Source organism: Nasonia vitripennis, chromosome 2 (assembly GCF_009193385.2).
Source record: "Nasonia vitripennis strain AsymCx chromosome 2, Nvit_psr_1.1, whole genome shotgun sequence".
Taxonomy (NCBI): Eukaryota; Metazoa; Arthropoda; class Insecta; order Hymenoptera; family Pteromalidae; genus Nasonia; species Nasonia vitripennis.
In genome coordinates, this window is record NC_045758.1 from 16,359,028 (window position 1) to 16,382,948 (window position 23,921).

A 23,921-nucleotide genomic window follows, 5' to 3' on the forward strand; every position below is an offset into this window, starting at 1 on the left:
TTAAAAATTGTACCTGCAATTAACGAACCTAACGATATATGAGACCAATTCACAGCGTCCTCTCGACGACTTTGTCTTTTTGCAGGTAGTCTACCGAGTCTCCCGAGCGACATCACCTTCGAGATCTGCGGCTCGTCTACGCCGCCGCCCCCGCAGCGCATGAACGACAATGACTACGCCGAGGACTTTGACGACTCGGACTCGACGTCCATCAACTCGAGCTCAGCGCCACAGCCCCACGAGGAGCAGCATCAACAGACGGTGATCAGCCGGATCGGCGACGAATTACCGGCGAAGAGCGGCGCCGACGCCGAGGGTGTTCACTTCCTGTCGGCATCGGCGGAGCTGAGGCCCTGCAAGGAGCCCGAGGAGCCTGCGCAGGAGCCCGAGCCCGAGGTCCGCAAACAGGTTGGTTGGCACCCCGCGGCCCTCAGAGCTCTGGCCGTCGGCCAGGCCGTTGGGCACCGTAGCAGGCGAGCGGGGGCTCAAGCCCAGCAGAGAAGGCTCCTTGTTGCTCTGGCACGAAGCAGGGCTCAGGAGTTTGCCATGAGCTGCGCCAGTGCCGCCGCTGTTGATCGGACCCAAATAGCTACGGAGCTCAGGCCCAGGATTTAGAATAGGCAGTTACTTTTTTTTCAAAGATCCGCATCGGTAATGTAGATGCCGAAATGGCGTTATAGGTGATGCCGATCAGAAGTGCAAGTACGAGTGTAAATTACTATATATATATATTATACTTGCACTTCTCGATTTTTACAAAACGGCATTTTATAGGAAATTCAAAGCTTAATTATTAGTGAGAGTTGATTGCGGTCGTTTATCAAAAGTGGCAGACAGAAAAAATCGTGCTCTTCTAACTAAATTATACTCGTTTCTAGTCAAGATTACTTAGTCAATTTTTTGTAGACATTGTTCGTCTAGTCAGTTTGTTGGTGAATTGATAAAATTTATATTGAATATTTATCAGTAGCGTGTGGATTAAAAAAATGTGTGTTATCATTATTATTATCTATCGCGTTGAATTATATATAAAATTAGGACATTTCAGAGGCATTTATGCAAAGTGACATCCAGTAAATGTCGGGAAGCCTAAAAGAAAAACTGGAAAGTTACATCTAGAGATACATGAAAAAAGCATACACATATTTAAAGACAGTTTTCATTTCGTTATCATTTATAAAGTATCTATATAAAATAGCTTTTTGTTAGAGATGAAATGTGTATTGCGTACCAGGCAGACGTTTTTCCAGTTTATAATGTAGATGAATTACGAGAATTTTGATATTTGCAAATTTAACTCGTGCGAATTTTTACGAAGCATTTAAAATATTAAAAATTAGGGTGCCATGCGAGGTTTTCGTCTAGAATAATAAGTGATAAAAATAAATATCCTGATCTCAACAGTTCGATACATTAAATCAGCTATTCAAAATCACTTACATTCATAAAAAGCATCTTGCGATAGGATCACTTTTCACATTCATTGTATATTCAATATCGCAATTTGTACCTGTTTCAATACCGATAGTTGGCACTGGTCATATATATATATATGTATCGTTGTACACGTTATATTAATTGCAACGCGTATCGCTTATTGGCGCTTAATTTGTAAATATCTATAGTCGATTTTAAAGTGCAGATGATTATACAATCGCGTTAAAGCACTCAACCGCACGCACACACGTGTCATATTATACTGTAGTTTGTTATAGTTTAGGCCGATCGATCTGGTCCAAATTAGAAAAAGGGACTTGTTGTTTGAAGAATCTACGTTAGAATACTCGTTTACCGTTGTTACTCGCACGTAGAAGAAGCTTGGTCGCGAACCGAGCTCAATCCACTGAGCAGCCTTCCATTTTACATACTTGTGCATTTATTACATCAGTTATACACTTCACTACACTGTTAATACTTCCAAACGATCATTAGTTAATTCGTAGATTACGCCCATCAATGTTTATTCCATTCGCGCTAATAAGTAAGATCAAGAGCTTTCGCGCGCAATGAGCCATTTGCCGAGAAAGGAGTCGAGCAAAAAACAAAAGCCAAAATACCATAGCCTCTGCTGTTTGCCGCAAGCTGCTGGAGTACCTGATCCAGAAGGACGGCTCTGTGGTGTGCAAGTGGTGCGGCGAGGTGCTACCCTCGCGGACCCGCTGGTACCGTCACAAGTACAAGCTCCACGTGAGCAGCGCCAACAGCAACCATCAAGTTTCCGCGGTCAGCCAGCCGGCGCCGCTCTTCAAGTGCGCCAGCTGCAACGCCTATTTCAAGTCGCGCAAGGGCTACATCGGGCACCTCAGCTCGAGGCACTCGACCGGCGCCACCTCCGAGGAGAACGACGAGAACCGCGAGGAGCCGCTACTGCTGCAGCAACAGCCGGCGAGCAATGGGGCCAAGGGCGTCAACGCGGCCACGACTCTCAGGAAGGGAAACGCTGCTGTCGATGTAAGGCCGATGGCGCTGCGCTGTGAATTTGGAAGAGCTGACAGCGATCTATTCGTCTGCTAGCATGGAATTATACTCTGTTTGCAAGTTAATTATATGAATGTAAAGTGCATTCTGCAACGTTGAATAGAATTGTCAGCTCTTCTTGCTTCGGAAAATAATACACATCAGTTGAAGATTATCCTACACATGCGCCGAAGAGAACTGTCGATTAATATGCCTGCCTGCGTCATACATTCAATTTTATTCAATTTTATTCAATTTTATTCAATTTTAACTAAAGGTGCTTCCGAACTGGCATTTCACCACAAATAACAAATTTATCTGTAACATTATACGACCCAATGCATTGACAGTTCTCTTTTCAACATTCTTCACTTACATCGCACACATCAGCAGTACTTATATACTCGAACAAGAACACATCCTGTCCGCACGCGGTCGGCGATTCTCTCATTTGTATGTGCAATTCATTTAGCTACTCTAAGCCAATTAAAACGCAACGTTACTGGCTTATTATTGTTGTAGAATTGTATCATTATTATGTATGTATGGCTGCACAATCGCATAATAATAGACCTTCTTTCTCTCTTTCCCTCGTAAAACGCAATGCTTGAGCAAACATCTGCATTACAGTTCTTATTGATCTGTTCAACGTTCTCGTGTATTGTACATTTTACGATACCATTTATACGTGTGCACCCTCATTATTATATTATGATTATATCGTTGTTTCACAAGAAAGCCAGATCCTAATGCGTGGATATGTTAATTTATACGTCATTTATATACGAAGTACTAGTCGGATTCGATGTAGTGAGATTATATTGATTATAGATCGAGATACGAGTTTTTTGTACGCGAGTTTACACGATGAGATAAGTTATATGAAAATAAGAAGATTTTCGGGAGCAAACAGTTCCTTCAAACGAGTACAAATTATGATTGTGTTGATTTCGTGAGACGTTTTTCTCGAACAACATTGTATAGTATCTGGTTTTTTGAACCTGCTGACGCTCAATGCTTATAGCTCGCAGTTTGTTACAATAAAATGATTTTTATGAAAAGAACAAGTTACAGTTGTTTTGCATACAGTGACCCCCTTTGTTTTTCGTTTTTCTTTTGTTATTACAATTATACTGCACCGATCATGCATGCGCATCTGTTATTATATTCAAGGCTTGTATTTGCTTATATTTAATTTGTTCATTCGTTTAAGATTTCGATAAATGCTTATTATGCGCTATAGTTATATTTGTACATGCAATGTTAAACTTGCACTGACTCTCGAGGATGATACAACATGCAAACAACACAATCAAGCACACAAATATTTCTTTCGCTATTTTTTTTTTTTTTTTTTTTTTTAACACACTTCATGTACCCTAATAGATAACAAACATTATGCAAAATCTACTTGTGAAAATCGTAATCAATGTTTTAGTCTCGTGAAATTTCTCAGACGATACAGGGCATCAAACAATATAATTTGTCGTATGTGTCCAAACTATAAAAAAAAGAAATATTCCTAACGATATACAATGACACGTATCCGCACGACCCGACAGATCGGCAGAGGTCCGGACTGGGAGCAGCAGCGCGAGAAGGAGGAGAAGCTCGTGGCGGACATAATCGACCGGGTGAAGCGCGAGTGCGAGGCTCAAGGCGAAACGGTCACTCGCCGGGGCTACTCCAGGCGCTCGACCGTCATGAACAGCTAAGGCCGGCTCTCGACGCTCCTCGACGACGGACAGCCATGTCGTCGCGGTCGCAGCACAACCACCTTCTACATCAGCCTCGCCTGAACGTCTGTAGTCTGTACATATTAATTACGAGCGATGTATACGCTGTCCGTTGTATATAGAATGCAATCTTCCGTGATCTCTTTCCTCTTCAGTGCAGGTGGATTCAATTCAAAGTTGTGAGATTTCTCAGTTTTTCTCGTGCTGTTTTATAGGCGTAGTTTCGTTCAGTCAATTCAGTCTAACGAAATTATATGCTCTTTTGAGTGCCAAAGATTGCCTAGCTGCGATGCCAAATTTATGCGATTCTTTTTTATTGATATGGTATATGCTAATTTGCATTCAGCCATCAGCATGCGCGATATTTAAATATAGAATATGGAGTCGAATATTTTTGTACGGAAATTATTTTGTAGATATTATACAGCGTAAAACATTATTTATATACTACTTTTATAGTTTTGAAGCATAAAAAGAATTGATGGAATCTCACAATGATTCACCTGTGCAACGATCCGTGTCAATGTATAAATCATTATAGTGCCAAAAGAATGATCGTTTAGAATCAACCATCCTATACATATTATGGAGTCTGATATTAAAATTAATTAAATAACTAAGTGACATTACGACGATCGGGGCAGTTTATTTGTAAAAAAGAAAAGTAAATCTAGGATACCAATGCTCACTCTTCCACCACTTGACGTGAAAGTTTAACCGAGTCTTCCGCCGAGTATGAGAAAAAAAAACAAGGACATAATTTAAACACTAGAATCGACGCTTTATCTATGTATACTTTGAAGAAAATATCTAAAGATTTTTTTAACAATCTTTATTATTGCTGACGATTGACTGATTTCATAGGCCATTATGCGTGCATGGGATGAAAATACTCTTTTTATGCCACAAACCATTCGCTGGACGATATGAAAACTAAAACTATAAATGTGAAGTGATATTTTAATGACAAAAATGGTTCGTTTTTGTTGCAGAAAAACTGAGAATCAATGCAACAAAAGCTTAATCATCATATAATGAAACTATTATTACAAATACCTCGACTTTTTAATTCCTTTACCTATGAAGTACCAGACTTAACATATAGATGCAATTATATTTTAATGAAAATCGCGGTTCAGAACTCGTATATGCAATAAAATACATATATTATATATCAAACTGTATATATATATATATCCTTATTCGAGTTTTATCAACGTCGATCAATGTTTGACTCGCGAGAAACTTGATTCTGAAATATACATGCGTTCGCAGGCGAAACTTTATTCAAGAGATCAAAAAATATAAGGCTAATTAATTTTCTCAGGGAGAATTTTCAATAAAAAGTAAATAAATGAATGATACTCGTAATATATCTGCGTGAAAATTATTTGAGAAAATTGTATGAAAAATGGGTAACGTTTACCTTCATAACAAATTCCTTATTACACAAAAACAAATGTAAACATTTTTCACGAATTTTCATGCAATTTTCAAATTAAAATTTTTCTTTTTGAGCATTTTGACAGTTGAATATCGCAGTTTAAAAATCGAATATATATATTCCTCTCGGTGTGTCTTCTAAAACCAATATTATATATTATATATAGAGATCGGTAGATTCGAACAAAATCGTTATAAATATATTATAGACAAGATGCAAAGTTCCGAAAGTACATTTACTACATACTTGTTGTACATACATACATACACGTGCATTTGTACGTGCAATATGCAGCGTTGTCACTTAAACATACGATCAATAAATTGTTTGACATATGTGATGTAGAAATAAATATACATTACACTTCATTGGAATAGTCACAAGTGATTCGAAAAAAAAACTTATGATTCCTGACATCAATTCACTGCAATTATTAGCACAGATATGTACGTATTAAATTTTTATTAGCTCGTCCATATTCAACGGTTTCTACATCACGTACATTGGGTACATTAATTTAATTTTCGAGCTAAGCTGAAATAAAGATTGATTATTAGTGCTGAATGAAAAATATTTTATATTATTATCACATCGGAATTGCAATTATGTTTATTTCAAAAAACTTCAAGAAGTCTTTCAAGATGTGATTATAGTCCATAACAATTATTAAATGACAAAACCAAATGAGCTGGTAAATCACACCTATACATACGATTGAAAACAATATGAGTCCTAAATAAGGCACTGCGTCGTTTTTGGTGCTAAATAAAAACTCATGCGTATGACGATATACGAAAACTTTTCAAATATTAATTAGCAATAGTGGCATACTTATAATATATTCTGCGGGGGAGCCAATATTGTGATGGTTGTAAATAAAATGTGATCGTGCACGCGTCGTGAAAAAATAAATGCGTAAAACCAATTAAATATTGACGAAAGAACGAAAAAGGGCTATACATGCGGATTCAATGAAGCTTTAAATGTTAACACATATAGTAAAAAAATAAGTGTTAAACTTGAATCAAAAATAGTACATAATACAACAAGCAAGGAAAGTCGTAGATTATTTCCACGGGTGCGGGTTTCAGCTAAGTAATCACCCCGAGGGAATAGCCGACTTTACTCTCGTGTTGCGCATATAGAACTTTATTTACGACTTAACTGTACGTAGCCACTTTGTTGACTTAAAAAGAGTGGGGCTATTACCCTCATACACTTGTTAAATTATTGAGGATTTTTGAAAATGTTAAGTTCTATATTTTTTCTCGTACGCGAGAAACGTGCAGGAATAAAATATATAAGGAAATAATGCCATTTTAGTTAGCTTTTCAGGTCAATAAAGTGGCTATTATAGTTAAGGCTTAAATAAAGGTATTTAATTGATTTTTCAGTATATATATATATATATATATATATATATACATATTTTTTTTTTCAAAAGTGCATGTCGGTAGATTGAAGGTAATCATTATTAAAGATTGAACAATTAGCACATTTTCATTTTGTTCTTCTCTTGTAAATCATCGGGCAATAACATAATGAAAAATTTAGGAGATTCATGATCAACAAAATAAAAATAAATCAGTGCCAAATATATGCATCTTCCTAATAAGCGTACCACATAATTCTTTCGGCGATAATATAAGTGTATGTACAATACGTTCACTTAGAAAAGGACGAAGCACTTTTTTTTTATTAAAAGTACAACTATATACGCAGACATGATGAAGATATATAACGTATATTATGATATACGAAATATTTACAAAATATATATATATATATATATATATATATATATATATATAGAGAGAGAGAGAGAGAGAGAGAGAGTTTCTGTTATTTACAGAATGCGACAATGAAAAAATATTATGCTGGGCATCGACAACGGAAAGTGGAAGATAAATGTATCATCAATTTTCTTTAAATTAGTATTTGCTTGCATACACAAGATACAGTAGAATGAATTTGTGGAATTTTTTCTTTAATTTCATATAACCTATTATAAAATTAAAAACAACTCTAAACAATATTGAACGTTTGAAGAAAATTGGCGTTAAATTATATATAGGAATATATGAGCAAAATAAAATTGTACATATAGTATATATACCGATTAAGTATGCGTAACAATGCAATGGCCGGTGGTTACAAATTTGTATAATAAAAGGCTCATTTTGAGTACGGTTATAGATAGACATAAATCGTGCTCGTCCAAGTAAATCCTCAAAAGAGTCTGTCCGTTTAAAAAATTTATTATTTATGTAATGTAGGTTAAAAAATCAAGTTAAATCCGTCATATTATATTTTATTTTGTGTATATCATGCATATGATTGCAACTCGACGCATTTTTAGTAAATAAACAACTTTGGTTAATAAAAATCTAACGTGACACAAAAAAATGCAAAAATAAAATTACGTATGCATAAATAAGTTTTCAACTGCAACATCATATATATATATATATATATATATATATATATATATATATATATATATATATATATATATATATATATATATATATATATATATATATATATATATATATATATATATATATATATATATATATATATATATTATATATATATATATATATATATATATATATATATATATATATATATATATATATATATATATATATATATATATATATGTTTTAACCTTCCATATTTCGTATACATGAGCTGTGATTCTCGATTCCTCGTATATCGATTTCCAGCGATCCACGACGAGAATCATTGCCTCTCCCAAAACTGTTTCCCCTTTCCATCGTTCCTATTTCCAAATTTATTATTACTGCTATAGTGTAAGTATATATTGAATATAATTATTACTATAAGAGTGCTGCTGTTAATATATGTAGGTATATACATCTAAGGACTTCTAGGAAAAATACATAAGACTTTTTCAGTTGTCATCACGTTTAGGTATGTTTTACAATGTATAAACAGAATACCATCGATTTTCTTTCTATAAACGACCAGCTCTTTATATTTATAATTTTTTCCATCTAATTATTATATCGGACTACACTTGATTAAACTTTTATTCATCAAACTTAACTATAACTACGATAATTAAAGAATGAGATGTGGTTATAGAATTCCTTAATTGTGCATAATTTGTTTCTTGAGATAGCAATTTTATGTTTCACAGAAGATTGAACTTCGTCTCAAGCACGAAGTCTCGTGTCATGAGCAAAAATCCGACAAACCCATATCTAGTGTCAAAGTACATACAAGTTGTTAGGAGTTAACCTAGTTACTACCTAACAAATTGCCAGTTCTCAGGGTCATTTCTACCAAACTCAATGATCGTCCTGCTGCTGGCCATCTGTTCTGCCGAAGCTCACGCTGTGGGCCAAAGTGCGAACCCATCACGATTCCGCTCTGCAAGGACATGCCCTACAACGAGACCATCATGCCGATCCTCCTGAGCTACCAGAAGCAGGAGGTGCACCAGTTCGAGCCCCGAAGTGCAGCCCCGACTCCAGTTCTTCCTCTGCGAGAGACTCATGAATAGCTTTCGCTTCTGCTGGCCCGAGAGCATGCGGAGTGCTCCAAGTTTCCTTATCGGAATCAAACTGCCCACTGCACCCATTGTGAGCAATATCCATTGAATTTCTCGACGAGAACGTTGAGAAATTATTAATTGATACAGATGGTTGAAATTTATACTTTTTGCGTACAAGGGAATCCTCATCATTTGTCGGCCATGCCAGCCTGGCATTCAGCGGACCTTGTTTCCTTCTTCTCGATGCTCGCCAAAAGAGTGTCGAAACTACGGCATCACGCGCGGAACTCGCTGATGTTCGATATTCACGAATTGCTCACTAATTCACGAGAGCAGAGAGATACAGTGGTTGATCGAACGCTTTTGTATCTGTTTGAAACATTAAATCAACAATGAGCTCTTTCAAAATACAATTATTCGATTTTTCTTTCATTCGCGTAACACCAAGAGCGATGGCTATTCATAATTTTGGCGGCAAAACACACTCGCTCCCTCTACAACTCGAGGCCCGTTTATATATAACCTCGAAATTCCTCCACGCGGATCGGTGGCGCGCGCTGCTCTATTCACAGTAGCGCGCCATAGCCCGGCCAATGGCCATATATATTATATACATCGGTTATATATATATATATATATATATATATAACCGATGCACACAATACCATCTGTGCGCGCAGTGCGTGTAATGTGTATAGCTATATAGCATAGAGAGCATTCCTCTTCCGCTCCTCCGCTCCTCCGCTCCTCGCCTTGTTTACGTTTACACGCATTTAACACACAAACGAGCGCCTCGAATGCGCGCGTTCCGCTTATTCTCGCGTCTTCGCGCATACTGTATCCGATGTACTACGTACATATAGAGAGCCGCAGCCGCGCGCACTCCGTCAAAAGCTCCTGCTGCCGAAGAAGCGCTCTCCCATCCTCCATGTTATTTTCTCTCTCGCAGCTTCTCGAGACGTTCGCGCATCCGCACAGCGCTAAGTTATAAGTAGGAAAAGGCGCGCGCGCGCGAGAGAGACAGAGAGAGGAGAGGACTACCTACTTATACCGAGTATGTGCACACAGAACGGAGAGAGACGGAGACAGCCGATCCCTTCGTCATCCCCCTGCAGTCTGCTGCATATATAGGTATACACGGAGACTGGAGAGAAGAAGCCTCGCTGCGCGGAAGAGAGAGAGAGAGAGAGGAGAAAAGAAAGTCCTCCATCTCGTGGCGCAGCGCGATCAGGATCTCTCCCCCGCATCAGCCCGAGCTGCCCGACCGACGAATCGACGATGTCGCCGCGGAACCCAGCATCGCGTCTCTGCTAGATGTGATATGTGCAGCAGCTCTGCGACGCGCCAGCGGGAGGAGCAACGCAGCAACGAGACGACCGACGAGACTCCGCGACGCCGCCAGCGTCATCCGTCCGAGGAGCCGAGCCTGCAGGCATCATCGAGATGACGAGCTCCTCCTCGATGCCGCCCTACCTCGCGGCGGCGATCTTCGGCCTCGTCCTGCTGACGACGCCCGGCAGCGGCGGGGCCCTCCACACCAAGGACCCGCTCGCGCCCCACGGCAAGTGCGAGACCATCACCATTTCGCTCTGCAAGGACATGCCCTACAACGAGACCATCATGCCGAACCTCCTGAACCACCAGAAGCAGGAGGACGCCGGGCCCGAGGTGCACCAGTTCTCGCCCCTCGTCAAGCTCAAGTGCAGCCCCGACCTCAAGTTCTTCCTCTGCGCCATGTACGCGCCCGTCTGCACGATCCTCGAGAAGGCCCTGCCGCCCTGCAGGAGTCTCTGCGAGAGCGCCAGGAACGGCTGCGAGAGACTCATGAATAACTTTGGCTTCTACTGGCCCGAGAGCATGGAGTGCTCCAAGTTCCCCGAGAACAGGGACGGTGTGCTGTGCGTTGGCAAGAACGAGACTACCACCACCGAGGTGCCTGCGCTCATAGACGACGTCAGGCTGCCTGCTCCGGAGTTCCACCCACCCTGGGGAAATGGCCCCAAGCCCTTTGGCAACAACAATTTCATGCTGGGAGGCAGGAACATCGGTTTCGTGTGCCCCATATACTTTAAGATCGAGGAGCAGCATGGTTATTCGCTGAAAGTTGGAAACAAGGTGGAGGCCAACTGTGGAGCCCCCTGCGACGGAATGTTCTTCACCGAGACGGAGCGCAAGTTTGCCAGAGTCTGGGTTGGCACCTGGGCCACTCTGTGCGCCGCTTCCTGCTTCTTCACCTTTTTGACCTTCCTCATCGATACCGACAGATTCAGGTAAGAGAACGCATCGTCTGTTGTAGTACTAGTCACGTGGTTCGCAAGTTTGGCATTATTGCAATTGCTTCATTTCAGATATCCTGAAAGGCCGATAATATTTCTGTCGGTGTGCTATTTGATGGTTGCACTGGCGTACGTGGTAGGCTGGGCCGCTGGAAACAGCATATCCTGTGACAAACCAGCTCCATCGCCCGTTATGGGAGTTCAGATGGCTTCTGTCATAACTCAGGGCACCAAAAAGGAAATGTGCACAATTCTCTTTATGGTTCTCTACTTCTTTGGAATGGCTTCCAGCATTTGGTGGGTCATTTTGACACTCACCTGGTTCTTGGCTGCTGGCTTGAAGTGGGGGCACGAGGCCATAGAGGCTAATTCGCAATATTTTCATTTAGCAGCTTGGGCTGCACCAGCCGTCAAGACTGTATCCATTTTAGCAATGGGTAAAGTTGAAGGTGGGTTTTAATTCATGTCCTATTGTTGTGCAAATTGCTGATGCTGAAACACGTCTATTTTGAAATTATTTACAAAACCATCTATGATTCAATAGGTGACATACTCTCTGGAGTATGCTACGTGGGTTTGTGGAACGTCGAAGCCCTCCGGGGTTTTGTTCTTGCGCCCCTCTGCGTCTACCTGGTACTGGGCACAGTATTCCTCCTCGCCGGCTTTGTCTCCCTCTTCCGTATTCGCACCGTCATGAAACACGATGGTACCAAAACTGACAAGCTGGAAAAGCTGATGATACGCATCGGTATCTTTTCAGTCCTGTATACAGTGCCCGCCCTCATTGTTATCGCTTGCCTCTTTTACGAGCAAGCTTACTTTGACAACTGGATGCTCACCTGGAACAAGGAAATGTGCTCCAAGCCAGGAACACAAGCTCTCTACGCCATTCCTTGCCCAATGGGCCAGGATGCACGCGACTTGAGCAGAAAGCCCGACTTCGAGGTCTTCATGATCAAGTATCTGATGGCGATGATCGTTGGAATCACAAGTAGCTTCTGGGTTTGGTCAAGCAAGACTCTTACCAGTTGGAGACAGTTTTTTCATCATATTCAGGGAAGGCGTATAGACACGTACGTATAGGATTCTCGGACGAGCACGAGGTTTGACCATATGATGATAGCAATGCATGGTGGAATTCGAATTAATTGTTGATAGTCCATCCGTTTGCCTTGTCGTTTTTGTACTCTCATTTCATCGGTAAAAGTTAAAGATATAGATTCCGTTTCTAATAAGGACTGAAACAACATCCGAAAGAAATTTTATCAATTAAAATACTACTTATTTCTGATGCTTAAGTACAGCTACACGTTTATTCCGATGTTATTTCAGTACCTGTTATCACATTTCATAATGGCTTCTCACAGTTAAAAAGAAACTCGTTACGAGTTTAAGTAGTTTAAATTATTAAACTAGTACAATTTGGATCTAGAGACTTGCCACCATGTTTTAATTTCGTTAAATATCGAACAATTTAACAGTTGCATATTGTTTTCTTAATTATTCAATTCTTTATAGAACTCGCAAAACGAAATAGCTAGAATAATAATTTATGGCTGAGAGCAATTAATTTGTATTGCATTTAATTGAAAGACTGTAAAAACTGAAGGGTATTTAAATGGGCTGCTTTATGTATAGTAGTTCATTGACTGATTGTTAATGTGACTTTGAAGTTTTATCAAGCAAACGGATGCGATAATTTCAGTTGCATTTGCAAGTTAGAAACTCAATCAAAAGATGTTTGTTGATTTTTCATTTCGAAAAGTAATTTTCATAAAAAGTAATAAGATTAATATAACTAAAGTTACTCATACCGTGTCCAAGTTCACATATATTTGAATTATGGATGAGCCTTCATTTTCGTGTTCCTACAGAGTTATATGTTGGTAACAGAGATCTGAAAATAAGTTTACGTCTTATTCAGTCGTACATTTCGTTGTATTTATCGTACGTAGCGAAATTTTGTGCCAATTAGTTTTCTCAAATTGTACAGTTTCTATGCAGAATGTAAATCAGGCTTAATGTGGTTTTTAGTCTAATAATTGTAAAATTTTATATCCGTAGAGGATGCATACAAAGGTTTAAAATTTTCTAATTTTGGTATGACTTTTTATCAGAAGCTCATTTAAGCATTTTTAAAATGATTGTGCCTGCTTTTATATCAAAAACCAATGACTCGATTTTACAACTCTTCCACTTTACAAAACCATTAATGACAAAACACTGCCGTTTTATAATATATACATACTGAAACTTTGACGTACTGAATGTTCATTGCCAAACAAGCTCAATTTGATAAGAAGTCTAATATTGCCTAAATTTTCATACTTCATTAGTTGAAGTACTTAAGAATCAAACTAACTCTAATACTATAATAATCTTTTACTAGATATTTCTCTATTTTAGTTATTTTTATATCTTCTTATATTAATTATAAGTGTAATGCGTGTCTAATGTATAGATAACATAACATTTATTGATAACTAATCCATAGAGTTATGGAAAATTATTTCTAAATCTTGTGTGCTTTGCGCAAAAAAGCATGAACAATAGTTGATATTTGATTAAGACATTTTACAATTGTTGATAAGCGGATGCTATATTTATATCTTTTAACTTTTGATAACGTTTTTAAGACAGTAAGCGAGAATCATAACTATAATTAATTTTTTATTTACGCACTAAGGAACAAAAAAGAAATAAAAAACTAATTCATTGTGCATTGTGAAATTGCGAGCAGGCTGTATATATCGAAGCTTTAGCTTTAATATGTATATTAAGATTCTAATACTCACTTAATCTGTGTAAATATATGTGTCTCAGTCCTATATATCTTTTCGAATCTCACGAGAGTGAGATCTTCAAGTCACGAGAATGTTTAGTCGAGTTTTTTATGCGTATGCTTTGAAAACAAGTGGTCTTTGCTTACTTAAATACATATTTCCTTTTTTAACAGCGATCAAAACATGAAAATCTTGAATAAAATATAGACTTGACATTATAAGTTGATTATACTACGAAGAAACAAACATTTTGATAACCTCGATTGCTTTAAGATTAATAGCTTAGTGGTAAGAATGTTTTGCGTGGTTAGCCGACTGAACAACTGCAGGCTTGTGCATTGATTGTTTGTATTAAATCGTTTACTGAAGAGTAATTAGAAAATTCGTCCAATGAAACTATCGAGCTTTTGTAAATGTAAATCCTTTTTGGCGTTTGCTGTGTCACGACGGGGGGAACAAGTACATAAATATAAATAAATAATTATGTGTGCGCGTTTGTGTTGATTGCACACGCTACGATTGGTGTATGTATTTTATCGTGGAACCTGTGATTTGCATTTTATAAACATCCATTTATATATATATATATTCTTTATATAACAATCAAGATGCAAATATATAAAAAAAGAACTATTGTAAAACAATGCGTGAACGCTTACATATATCTTTTGTATGAGTCATGAATTGTAGTTTAGGATTAGACAATGAAAGAATGAGCCATATATATTGACCCGGTTGAACAAATTTCTCAAACTGCTGAGCTCAATTAAAAACGTAAAACAAATTATTTTTTGTAAGGTTTTTATTTAAGATTTAATGGTTATTAGTAACGGTGCGATTGGTGAATTTTCAAAACATTGTAAATTATAATATCGGAAGGTTCACATGTTGTATACATTTTTAGCAATAAAAAATATATAATTACAAATACTGTTTTATTAATTGAGTATTATGGGCCATTTGCATAGAATTTTATTTTTTTTCTAACGAAATAAAAAGTATTTCTCTGCATTATGTAATTACAAAAGGATTTTTTTTAAATGTTGTTTTTAATGTTTATAAATTACTATAACTTTAAATAAAAAATAGACTAAACAAAATTTAATCGGTGCATCTAGAAAAGCTACACTACTAAGGATATGAATATAAGAAAATAAGTCTTTCGTTACGAATTAGAATACGTTTATTACTTATTGCCTTTATTCCTTTATAAAACATAACGCTGAGTAATGCCGCAACGTTATATTCATTTGAATTTTACAGAACTAACTGGCAGTCTTCGACAAATTAAATAAGTAAATCCGCACCGCATCTAGAGGCAAAATCGTGTCCTTTAAATCTATGTTTGATTCAGTACAAAACGAAGCATCGGTCGCAACGCCACTGCAATTCCGCGTCAACGACCTCAAACGAATAACTTTAACAAGTTGACCGGCAGAAAATCTGCAGCCATCGCCAAGCAACACGCTTCGTCGTGTCCGGCATCGTTCATCTGGGCGCAGTGGTATTGGCTGACTCCAACGCAGCTTTCAACTTCTTAGGGGGCTTGATGATGCCTTTGCGTCGCAGGTACTTGACGAGCATCGGCGTCAGGGCAAGGGTTAGCGACAACCTGACCGGCGCGAAGAGCTTGTGCACAGCGTACGCGATCAAGAAGGTCGAGCCTTCGCTCATTATATTGGTGACCAACTCGTCCTCGCCTGCTTTCTCCGGCGTGCCGCCGCTGAAGTACTGGATTATCGGCGTTGGATCGAACCCGCTGTGTATATAAAGTTTTTATCGATGAAATAGAAGAATAACTAAAATAACACGTTCTCATACATACGATTTATTAGCTATGCAACTGCGTAGAAAATTGTTTAATCAACCAACCTTGACACGATCGTGTAGAAAATTCCAAGCGATATAAGAGATATGCCGACGTGAAAGACGATAATCGTCTTTCCGTAGTCTTTGATCAGGATTTGCATTCTTTCCCTCTTGCTCAGTACGAGCGGCGTCTTCTTCTGCTGAGCCTTCTCTCCCTCTCCATCTTTTTTCTCTTCTGTGGGCTTGACCGCGCTCATCTTGCTCTCAGTCTTGGTACCGACGCTCGTCGAGTAGCTGCGAACGACTGGATCGCTTGCGGCAAGTGCTCTCGTGCTGTACAGACCTGAACGACAAATCATTATAGTCTATTGCTTTTTGTGATGCTGCGTTTTTGCGCGGCTGATCGGGTGGGAGTTATAATGACTTTACTATTGCCTTTTTTGCTGACTTGATAGCGATCGGCTTTCACTTTGGTCTTTTTGGCGAAAAGTCAAGAAAGTGCAAGAAGCACCAGTGCATGCTGTATAACGCGTTTCGCTGCCTAATCGGCCAATCACGCGATATTTGGAAAAATTAATAAAGTTTCTTTATCCTACGCTATTCAATGAAAAGTTATAAGATCTAATGTTTAAAAGAAAAGATGGCCTGACATGAACTATTTGTTTTGTTTTTAACTTTGTAGTAGGTGCACAGTAAAATTAAATATTCTTTGTTTACAATACTTTTTATTATGCATTGATCTTATATTTATAATTTGTTTTGTATATAGTTTTTTTTTTTTTATAAAATACATTTCATATATTTTTAAGCGAGATAAGTGTATAATTGTATAATAGAATAATTGCCTTTAATATAACGAATTGCATTGTTCGAATTAGGTACAAAAATAATGCGTCGATCGCGTGAATATTAAATAAGCTGTAGCACACATGACTATCAAGAAATACCAAGAATAATCGAGAAGAAACTTCTCACTGGACGGATTATTGATAATTAAATTCAGTGTGACTAAGCGCCAACTTGTCATCAAGCAAGTTTCTAAGTTAATCTTTGTGCAGGTGTATAAATCTAATTATAGGAATGTTATAAAGACTTTTTTTTTGCATTGAGAACCAAATTCTCAATTGAAGTTTTGCTCTTTCTATTTTTTCTTTGATTTTCAAATTTTGTCTTGTCTTAAGAATTTTCGCCCTATATGTCTTTTAACAATATATGGGCCTTTTTGTAAATATAACACCGATTTTTACAAAAAATCAAGCCTCGGATAAATAATAAGGGTCGTAAACATCGGCACGTAACATAAGCACTAACCATCCAATCCACCGGACCTCTTGGCATGTCTCATCTGAAAGATCTTAAAATGCGACTTTCTCATGTTCTCCGCCAAGTACTTGCTATCTCTGGCCCATTGTCCCCCGGGCATGTTGAGATACGTGTCCTTTCCGTTGGCGCAGAACGGCTTGGGTACGTTGGTCTGCATCGAGCCGTTCAGGCTGACAGATCCGAAGCAGTCGTAGGATTCGACCCTCGAGTCGAGTTGCTGCATCTTGATGGAATTAGCGAAGCCAAAGATGTTGGACGAAGCAGCAGAGTCGCTGTTGCCGATGGTGTTCGAGCCGTAGAGACAGAGCGGAGCCAACAGGTCGCGGGCTCGTTCGGGCGCGAATCGCGACGTCTCGGTGTTGAAGATCTCCGAGACGTTGGAGGGCAGGCTTATCCGAGGTGCCTCGGGGTAACGACGCACTACCGTCGCGTGCAGCTTCTCAACGTTCTGACGTCCATGGCGCGGGCTCGTCGCTGAAAGTTTCGTTTGTAAGACGGGTTAGATTTATTATGCGAGAATGCTGCGATGATATGCAATCGATATGGTGAATGCTGGAATAAGACGTACTCGTTTACATATTGTTACGATATTGTAAATGCAGAATCCTTTTTGCTCAGTCGCTTTTTAAATAAGTGACAATAGACAAAGAATTGTATACGCGAATCTCACCAAATAATGTTTTATTCAACTTGAGATGAGAAATCAGAGTTTTTTTCGTCTGTTTATGGTGTTATCAAATGTGGGAGCTCTGGCAAAATTGAACCGCTGCAAGTAAACAGGAAAAGTGGGGAATTTTAGGTATAGTGAGTGCCTTCCATGATATAATGATGCGCTGTGAAAGAGAAAGAAGTGTAAACAACTCGGCGACGCGTTCAAGGGTCATCGAATGACACACGATTTTTGGAGGTTTCTAAAAATAAATTGGCGGCTTAATTTGTTTACTTGGAGTTGCATATAACTACATCTTAGTTAATTTGAAAGTATCGTAGCAAACTAAGAAAAACCAAACGACCTATTTGAATTCGCGAAAATCTTAGTTAGTTTGCGCCAAAATATGTAATGCCTGTAACCGCAGTGATAGTCAATCATAACAGTTATGGTATCGTGAAATTTATTCACTTTCCCGGATCATTGACTCCAACAAAAGTTTTACATAATTTATCGACAATTTCACGTCTGCACCAATCGACGTGCGGAGAAAGCGCGACTCGCAGCGCAAGTAGAAGCTCAACGGCGAACGATAACAAAATACGTCGAATAAGCAACTGACGCACAACAACACGCGTAAGTATACAAGAAGCCACTTTTTAGGTTAGTTCTCAACAATCTCAACTATGACAGTCCGAAAACCCTCGCATTTCTCGGGAAAAGCCCGCTCATAAGTACCTGCATAGGACGACCTCACGAAGAGATTCGCGAGATCGGCCGAGTTGCCGATGCGTGACAGTGCCATTGTCTCTTCTCAACGTCGATGATAAGCTTCTCGTTCAGACTACCTCGACAGGTAGTTCTCTCGGTTCTAGTGCCAGCGCGCGACTGCTGGTCCAGCTGACGATGCCCACGTAGAAGAAGGATTCTGCGTCTCTCCAACTCTTTCACGGCATACGTAATTGCAGGAGAACCTGTTCTTGATCGTGATCGCCTGCGGCCTCAACATAGAACTACACACGCGCGCACACGCACAGACACTTTTGCATGTGCATCACCCTCCAGCGAATAGTAGATATAAGTATGGACATGTATATAGAACTGAGAAGTCACGTTTCCAGCCGGTGCAACCGCCGGGTAGCAATTCAAGGACTTTTCTGTATTTTTGTTCGATTTTGTTGCCGAAGAGATTGCGGAGGGGGAACGAAGTCGCGAGAAGTATTTAATAGTGCAGGGTGCTTATTATGGTCAGTGCCGAGTCGATGCTCTGCTGCACTCGCGACGATCACGTTTTGGTTATTGTATAATAATGGACTGTAATGCATACGCAGCATATTATCAGCAGCTGAAAATTAATTTTGACCTGATACGCGATGGTTACTACTGCTGCCGATGGATGTCGTTGGGCAGGTTCAGCGGGAAACTTTGAACTTTTGAAAATTTTTGAAGTATAATAAATATAGTTTATTTCAGTGATATTTATAAAAGTCAGCATAATTTGTTCAATGCGCATTAACAGAGCTTTAAGAAACTTTATTTTCACGGCAGCAGTAGGGTGTGCGAAATTCGTATAATGAAGTCAAAACTTTATCGCAATTCTATACAATGCGTATATTACCGCGAATTCGTCTCACTGCGATCAAAAGACTTTCGCCTGAATTATTTTGAAATTGCCCGACGAGATTACATGGCTGTTATAATTCTTCAAATCTATAAGGCAAATACTATTTCGAAATGCCGAGACACGGCGAGCCAGTTCATAAATATATTGATCCTAAAAAATTCCACTTCCAAATTTAATACAAAACGTTCCTATGTAATCTTCGAGTGAGAAAATTCAGTCTTCGCACGAAGCATCGATTCCTTAATCTTTAGTGCAAAAACGCTTGAACGTCATCAGAAATCGAATTGCGCAATTTTTATCTGCGCGGCTGACCATTTCCTCGTTCATCATGCACGTAATACATAATTATAAGTATCTGCATTATCAGGCGGCGCTTATGTACATATATCGTTATTACGTATCAGTGACCGCTGACGGCAACATTGTGTCGTCTTGCAAGAACGATCTCCCGCGTTCCAATCGAAACTGGATATATTACAGGACACAACAATAAGTCATCAACGAAGCTCGCGGGGGTCTAAAACATGTTTCGCGATGAATGATGATTATAGATCTATTTATCTCGCGCAAACAGAACTCCCAAAACGATACCGACGACGCGATAAATATATATGTACGATAACCTTTCCTCTAGTCAAACTGCTGTACTAGCTGCACGTATATAATATTGTCGCGTTATCTCTCAGCGAACGAGAAGAAGCGTAAATAAAAATGGAAAATATAATCAGTTAAGAGAGTATAGGCGAAAGCAACGTTGACGAAGAGCTTGTGACGCCTTTACACTTTTATGTATATGATCATCGCTTCGTAAAGTACTTTCGAGATAGATATAAGGAGAAATCTTTGAGCAAAAACATTCATAAAGTATGATACCGCGCGTCTGCCTCTTAATTGTCGGAACTTTAAATTGTTTCATACAAGTCCTACTTTTCAACAGTTTACTGCAGCACATAAGAGGAGACTACATTTTCTAAAACAGTCTCTTTCTAATAAATCTCAATTTTTATTTCCTAACAAATTTTAAAGCGTCAAGGAAATTACCTCAAAAAATGTCACAAATGCCCTCTTTACCATTAGGTAAGAATGAAAAAAAATCATATTTTATTCGCTGCAATTTCAACTCGTACCTCGTAGCGCACGCTATTTACACGCGATATTAACATACTTCTAAGTTCTATGTGTACGTATATACATACATGTATGTATACAGTATACGTGAGCCCAACGCACACTCGCGCGCCCGTCGAGTTATTGGCGCACATCGGCACACATCAGTCGCGAGGCTCGCGAGGGGAGGAGATATAACTCGGGATAGAACTCATCAGCAGAGCAGCTACCACTTCCAAGTTCCAGTCAGTCGTTGCGCTGCTCCGGTTCCAAGTGGTTTTGTCCTCTCAACAGCGCTCCCGTGCCTGCACCTCTGTACATTCGAACCTCTATATATATCTCTGCGAAAGGAAGGCCGAAGGACCCACTTGATCATGGCGCAGGGCGCGAGATTCTCAGCCTCCTTGGCGTGCAATCTGCTCAAGAGCAACGGCAATGCCGCCGTTTCCGTGAGACACGGGTAAACAAATTGACCTTCAAACGTGACTCTTTCCCGCACCTCCCATTCCTTCAAACGTTTGGGCTCTAATCTTTCTAACCTCTAGATACTTACTTAGTAGTCGTGTTCTAATTTCTTTTCGCCTAATTTTTGCAATGTGAAAATGTGATTTTGCAATGAAAGTGCGTTTTTATTTGTACTTGCTGATGCGTCAGACCATAATCGTTGTCGGATTTCTTTTTTGCTTTTTTTTTGCCGAGCCAACGGGCTTTCCAAGTATATGCGCGGGTGGGCAGATGTGCAATTTTTTTCACATAACCTCGTGCTGCTCCGCAAGGCATTTTGGAGTGATGCACGGGTGATGATAATCGCACTGGATATCGGCTATTGTATATACTACAAATCAATCTAAATGTTTGGTTTTTCATGTATTGAAATTAAGTTGAGATAAAGATTAATTTTCATTACAGATCATGGTGGTCTCATGTTGAGATGGGACCACCTGATGCCATCCTTGGTGTCACAGAGGCTTTCAAGCGAGACCAGAATCCAAAGAAAATCAATCTTGGAGTAGGTGCTTACCGAGATGACAATGGCAAACCTTTTGTGTTGCCAAGTGTTTTGAAGGTATTTCATATTTTCAATCAGTATTTGCATAGCTCTTTGCACTTTATACATTATTTCACCTTGGTATATAATCTATTTTAGGCTGAAGAAAACCTGCGCAGCAAAGGCTTGGACAAGGAATACTCCCCAATTTCTGGAAGTCCAGAATTCTGTAAACATACCATCAACTTGGCACTTGGAGATGATAATCAAGTAGTTCCAAATGGCCTTGTAAGTAATCTAATTTCAAACTTTGCCTCTCATAACATGCATTATGCAACAGTTGGTAAACTGATACTTTTCTTTCAGAACTCCACTGTGCAAGGAATTTCTGGAACAGGCTCCCTCTGTATTGGTGCCAATTTTCTCTCTCACTTCTTCCCTGGTAGAAAGGACATTTATTTGCCTACACCATCGTGGGGAAACCACACACCTCTCTTCAAATTGGCAGGATTGACTGTCAAGCAGTACAAGTACTATGACCCCAAGACATGTGGACTTGACTTCCAGGGTGTTCTAGATGACATTTCTGTAAGCTTTAAATTATATTTAATTAAAATTTCGCCAATTCACGTTATCGAATGTAATTTGCACTTTACAGAAAATCCCGGAAAAATCCATAATTCTTTTGCACGCCTGTGCTCACAATCCTACCGGTGTGGATCCTAAACCAGAGCAATGGGCTGAATTATCTCAGCTTATCAAGAAGAAGAATCTATTCCCGTTCTTTGATATGGCTTATCAAGGCTTTGCATCTGGTAAATATTTCACAACTCTTAGTACGAGTATTTGCGCAAATATGGTCAATAACAAATTTAATTTTTTACCAATTATTGTTGTTTGTAGGTGATGTATTGAAAGACTCGCTAGCAGTAAGATTATTTATCAAAGAAGGCCATCACATTGCATTAGCTCAATCTTTTGCTAAGAACATGGGATTGTATGGTAAGCATCTATTTTTTTTAAATACTTCCGTAATTTATGTAAGAAAAGTTAATTTGAAAAATCAATAATTTACTTTCAAGGTGAGCGTGTCGGAGCCTTCACACTGGTCAACGGTGACAAAGATGAAGCAGCGCGTACGCTTTCTCAAATCAAAATTCTCATCAGGCCGATGTACTCCAATCCACCGATTAACGGCGCTCGCATCGTCACCGAAATTTTGGGCAACCCAGAGCTCAAGAAGCAGTGGTTGGTCGATGTCAAGGGAATGGCTGATCGTATCATCTCAGTACGTACCACACTTCGTGACAATTTGAAGAAGAACGGCAGCACCCGCGACTGGTCTCACATTACCGATCAAATCGGAATGTTCTGCTTCACTGGACTGAAGGCCCCCGAGGTGAATATAGATTAGTGATTGATCATTTATTTTTTTCACACGTGTATACAGTTTTTAATGAAAAATTATTGTCTTTTGCAACAGGTCGAAAGGCTTACTAAGGAATTTAGTATTTATCTTACCAAAGATGGTAGAATATCGATGGCTGGAGTAACGTCGAAAAACGTAGAGTATTTGGCCCACGCTATCCATGAAGTTACCAAGTAATTATCTCCAGCCAAAAGTCAAGTTTTCCATCGTAATGACAATGAAAAATACTTTTCTATTGTGCACTTAAATATAAAAACGACACGAGTGTCCATTCTAGACTCACATATGAACTATTATACTACTGTATTTTATTGTTAAGAAAAAGAGAGTGAAAACGGTAGCAAGAGAGAAAAAATAATAGTGCATTTACCTCAGCATGTTATTTTTGTAAAAAATCACTGCTGGCAGTGTAGTGAATGCATGTTTTAATATCTCCTACCAACGAAACGCGTTTAACAAACTAAGTGCATTCCTTTTATGCTTCGTCGAAATTTTATAGAGATATATTACTGTTATAGAAATATATACACTGTACTTTGTATTTTTCTTTGGATATTAATCTAGTCTTTTCCTATATAAAAAAATTGAAATGAGAATCCTTGCTGCTATTCAAATTTATTGATGAAACTTTATGAATGAATGGTTGTCGAATGAAATAAAAAAAATGAATCGGTTAATTTACCCATATCCGTCTAATTAATTTTGTATCCCATTCCATAGATTGATTAGTAATACGATAATTCGCTTCATAAATACCTTATAGATTGATA

General features: G+C 38.8%; 4 protein-coding genes across 9 annotated transcripts in view; 3 read left to right on the forward strand and 1 right to left on the reverse strand.

The window, feature by feature from the left end:
- LOC100122117 (tramtrack) overlaps nucleotides 1-7,225 on the forward strand; it is a 64,191-nt gene extending 56,966 nt beyond the window's left edge. For 2 of the 4 annotated variants that reach the window (XM_016987094.3, XM_016987093.2), the window contains exons 6-8: nucleotides 86-408; nucleotides 2,083-2,451; nucleotides 4,020-7,225. In XM_016987094.3, coding sequence (XP_016842583.1) covers nucleotides 86-408; nucleotides 2,083-2,451; nucleotides 4,020-4,172 — 845 coding nt within the window. In that variant the 3' untranslated portion in view covers nucleotides 4,173-7,225. Of the gene's footprint in view, nucleotides 1-85; nucleotides 879-2,082; nucleotides 2,452-4,019 lie in introns of those variants that run through there. The other 2 variants (XM_016987095.2, XM_031923649.1) reach the window with 2 other exon arrangements.
- Nucleotides 7,226-9,873: 2,648 nt separating this feature from the next.
- Nucleotides 9,874-15,150, forward strand: LOC100122200 (frizzled-7). The gene is made up of 3 exons (XM_001605752.5): nucleotides 9,874-11,433; nucleotides 11,512-11,888; nucleotides 11,984-15,150. Exons 1-3 carry the CDS (start codon nucleotides 10,607-10,609, stop codon nucleotides 12,520-12,522), a joined length of 1,743 nt encoding a protein of 580 aa, XP_001605802.1. The 5' UTR covers nucleotides 9,874-10,606; the 3' UTR covers nucleotides 12,523-15,150.
- A 237-nt stretch (nucleotides 15,151-15,387) lies between these two features.
- LOC100118386 lies at nucleotides 15,388-19,319 on the reverse strand. The gene is made up of 4 exons (XM_001606582.6): nucleotides 18,742-19,319; nucleotides 17,343-17,828; nucleotides 16,095-16,374; nucleotides 15,388-15,981 (listed from the first exon to the last, which is right to left on the reverse strand). Exons 1-4 carry the CDS (start codon nucleotides 18,806-18,808, stop codon nucleotides 15,711-15,713), a joined length of 1,104 nt encoding a protein of 367 aa, XP_001606632.2. The 5' UTR covers nucleotides 18,809-19,319; the 3' UTR covers nucleotides 15,388-15,710.
- Nucleotides 18,474-23,836, forward strand: LOC100122229 (aspartate aminotransferase, mitochondrial). 3 transcript variants are annotated; one of them, XM_031923708.2, is made up of 9 exons: nucleotides 20,359-20,704; nucleotides 20,838-21,194; nucleotides 21,644-21,800; nucleotides 21,882-22,010; nucleotides 22,089-22,310; nucleotides 22,381-22,537; nucleotides 22,626-22,724; nucleotides 22,805-23,121; nucleotides 23,206-23,836. In XM_031923708.2, exons 2-9 carry the CDS (start codon nucleotides 21,109-21,111, stop codon nucleotides 23,326-23,328), a joined length of 1,290 nt encoding a protein of 429 aa, XP_031779568.1. In that variant the 5' UTR covers nucleotides 20,359-20,704; nucleotides 20,838-21,108; the 3' UTR covers nucleotides 23,329-23,836. The 3 variants fall into 3 exon arrangements, with proteins under 3 accessions (XP_032452594.1, XP_031779568.1, XP_032452593.1); XM_032596702.1 differs by having other exon boundaries at nucleotides 20,488-20,704; nucleotides 20,800-21,194; XM_032596703.1 differs by lacking the exons at nucleotides 20,359-20,704; nucleotides 20,838-21,194 and adding an exon at nucleotides 18,474-18,639.
- The last annotated feature ends 85 nt before the right edge of the window (nucleotides 23,837-23,921 follow it).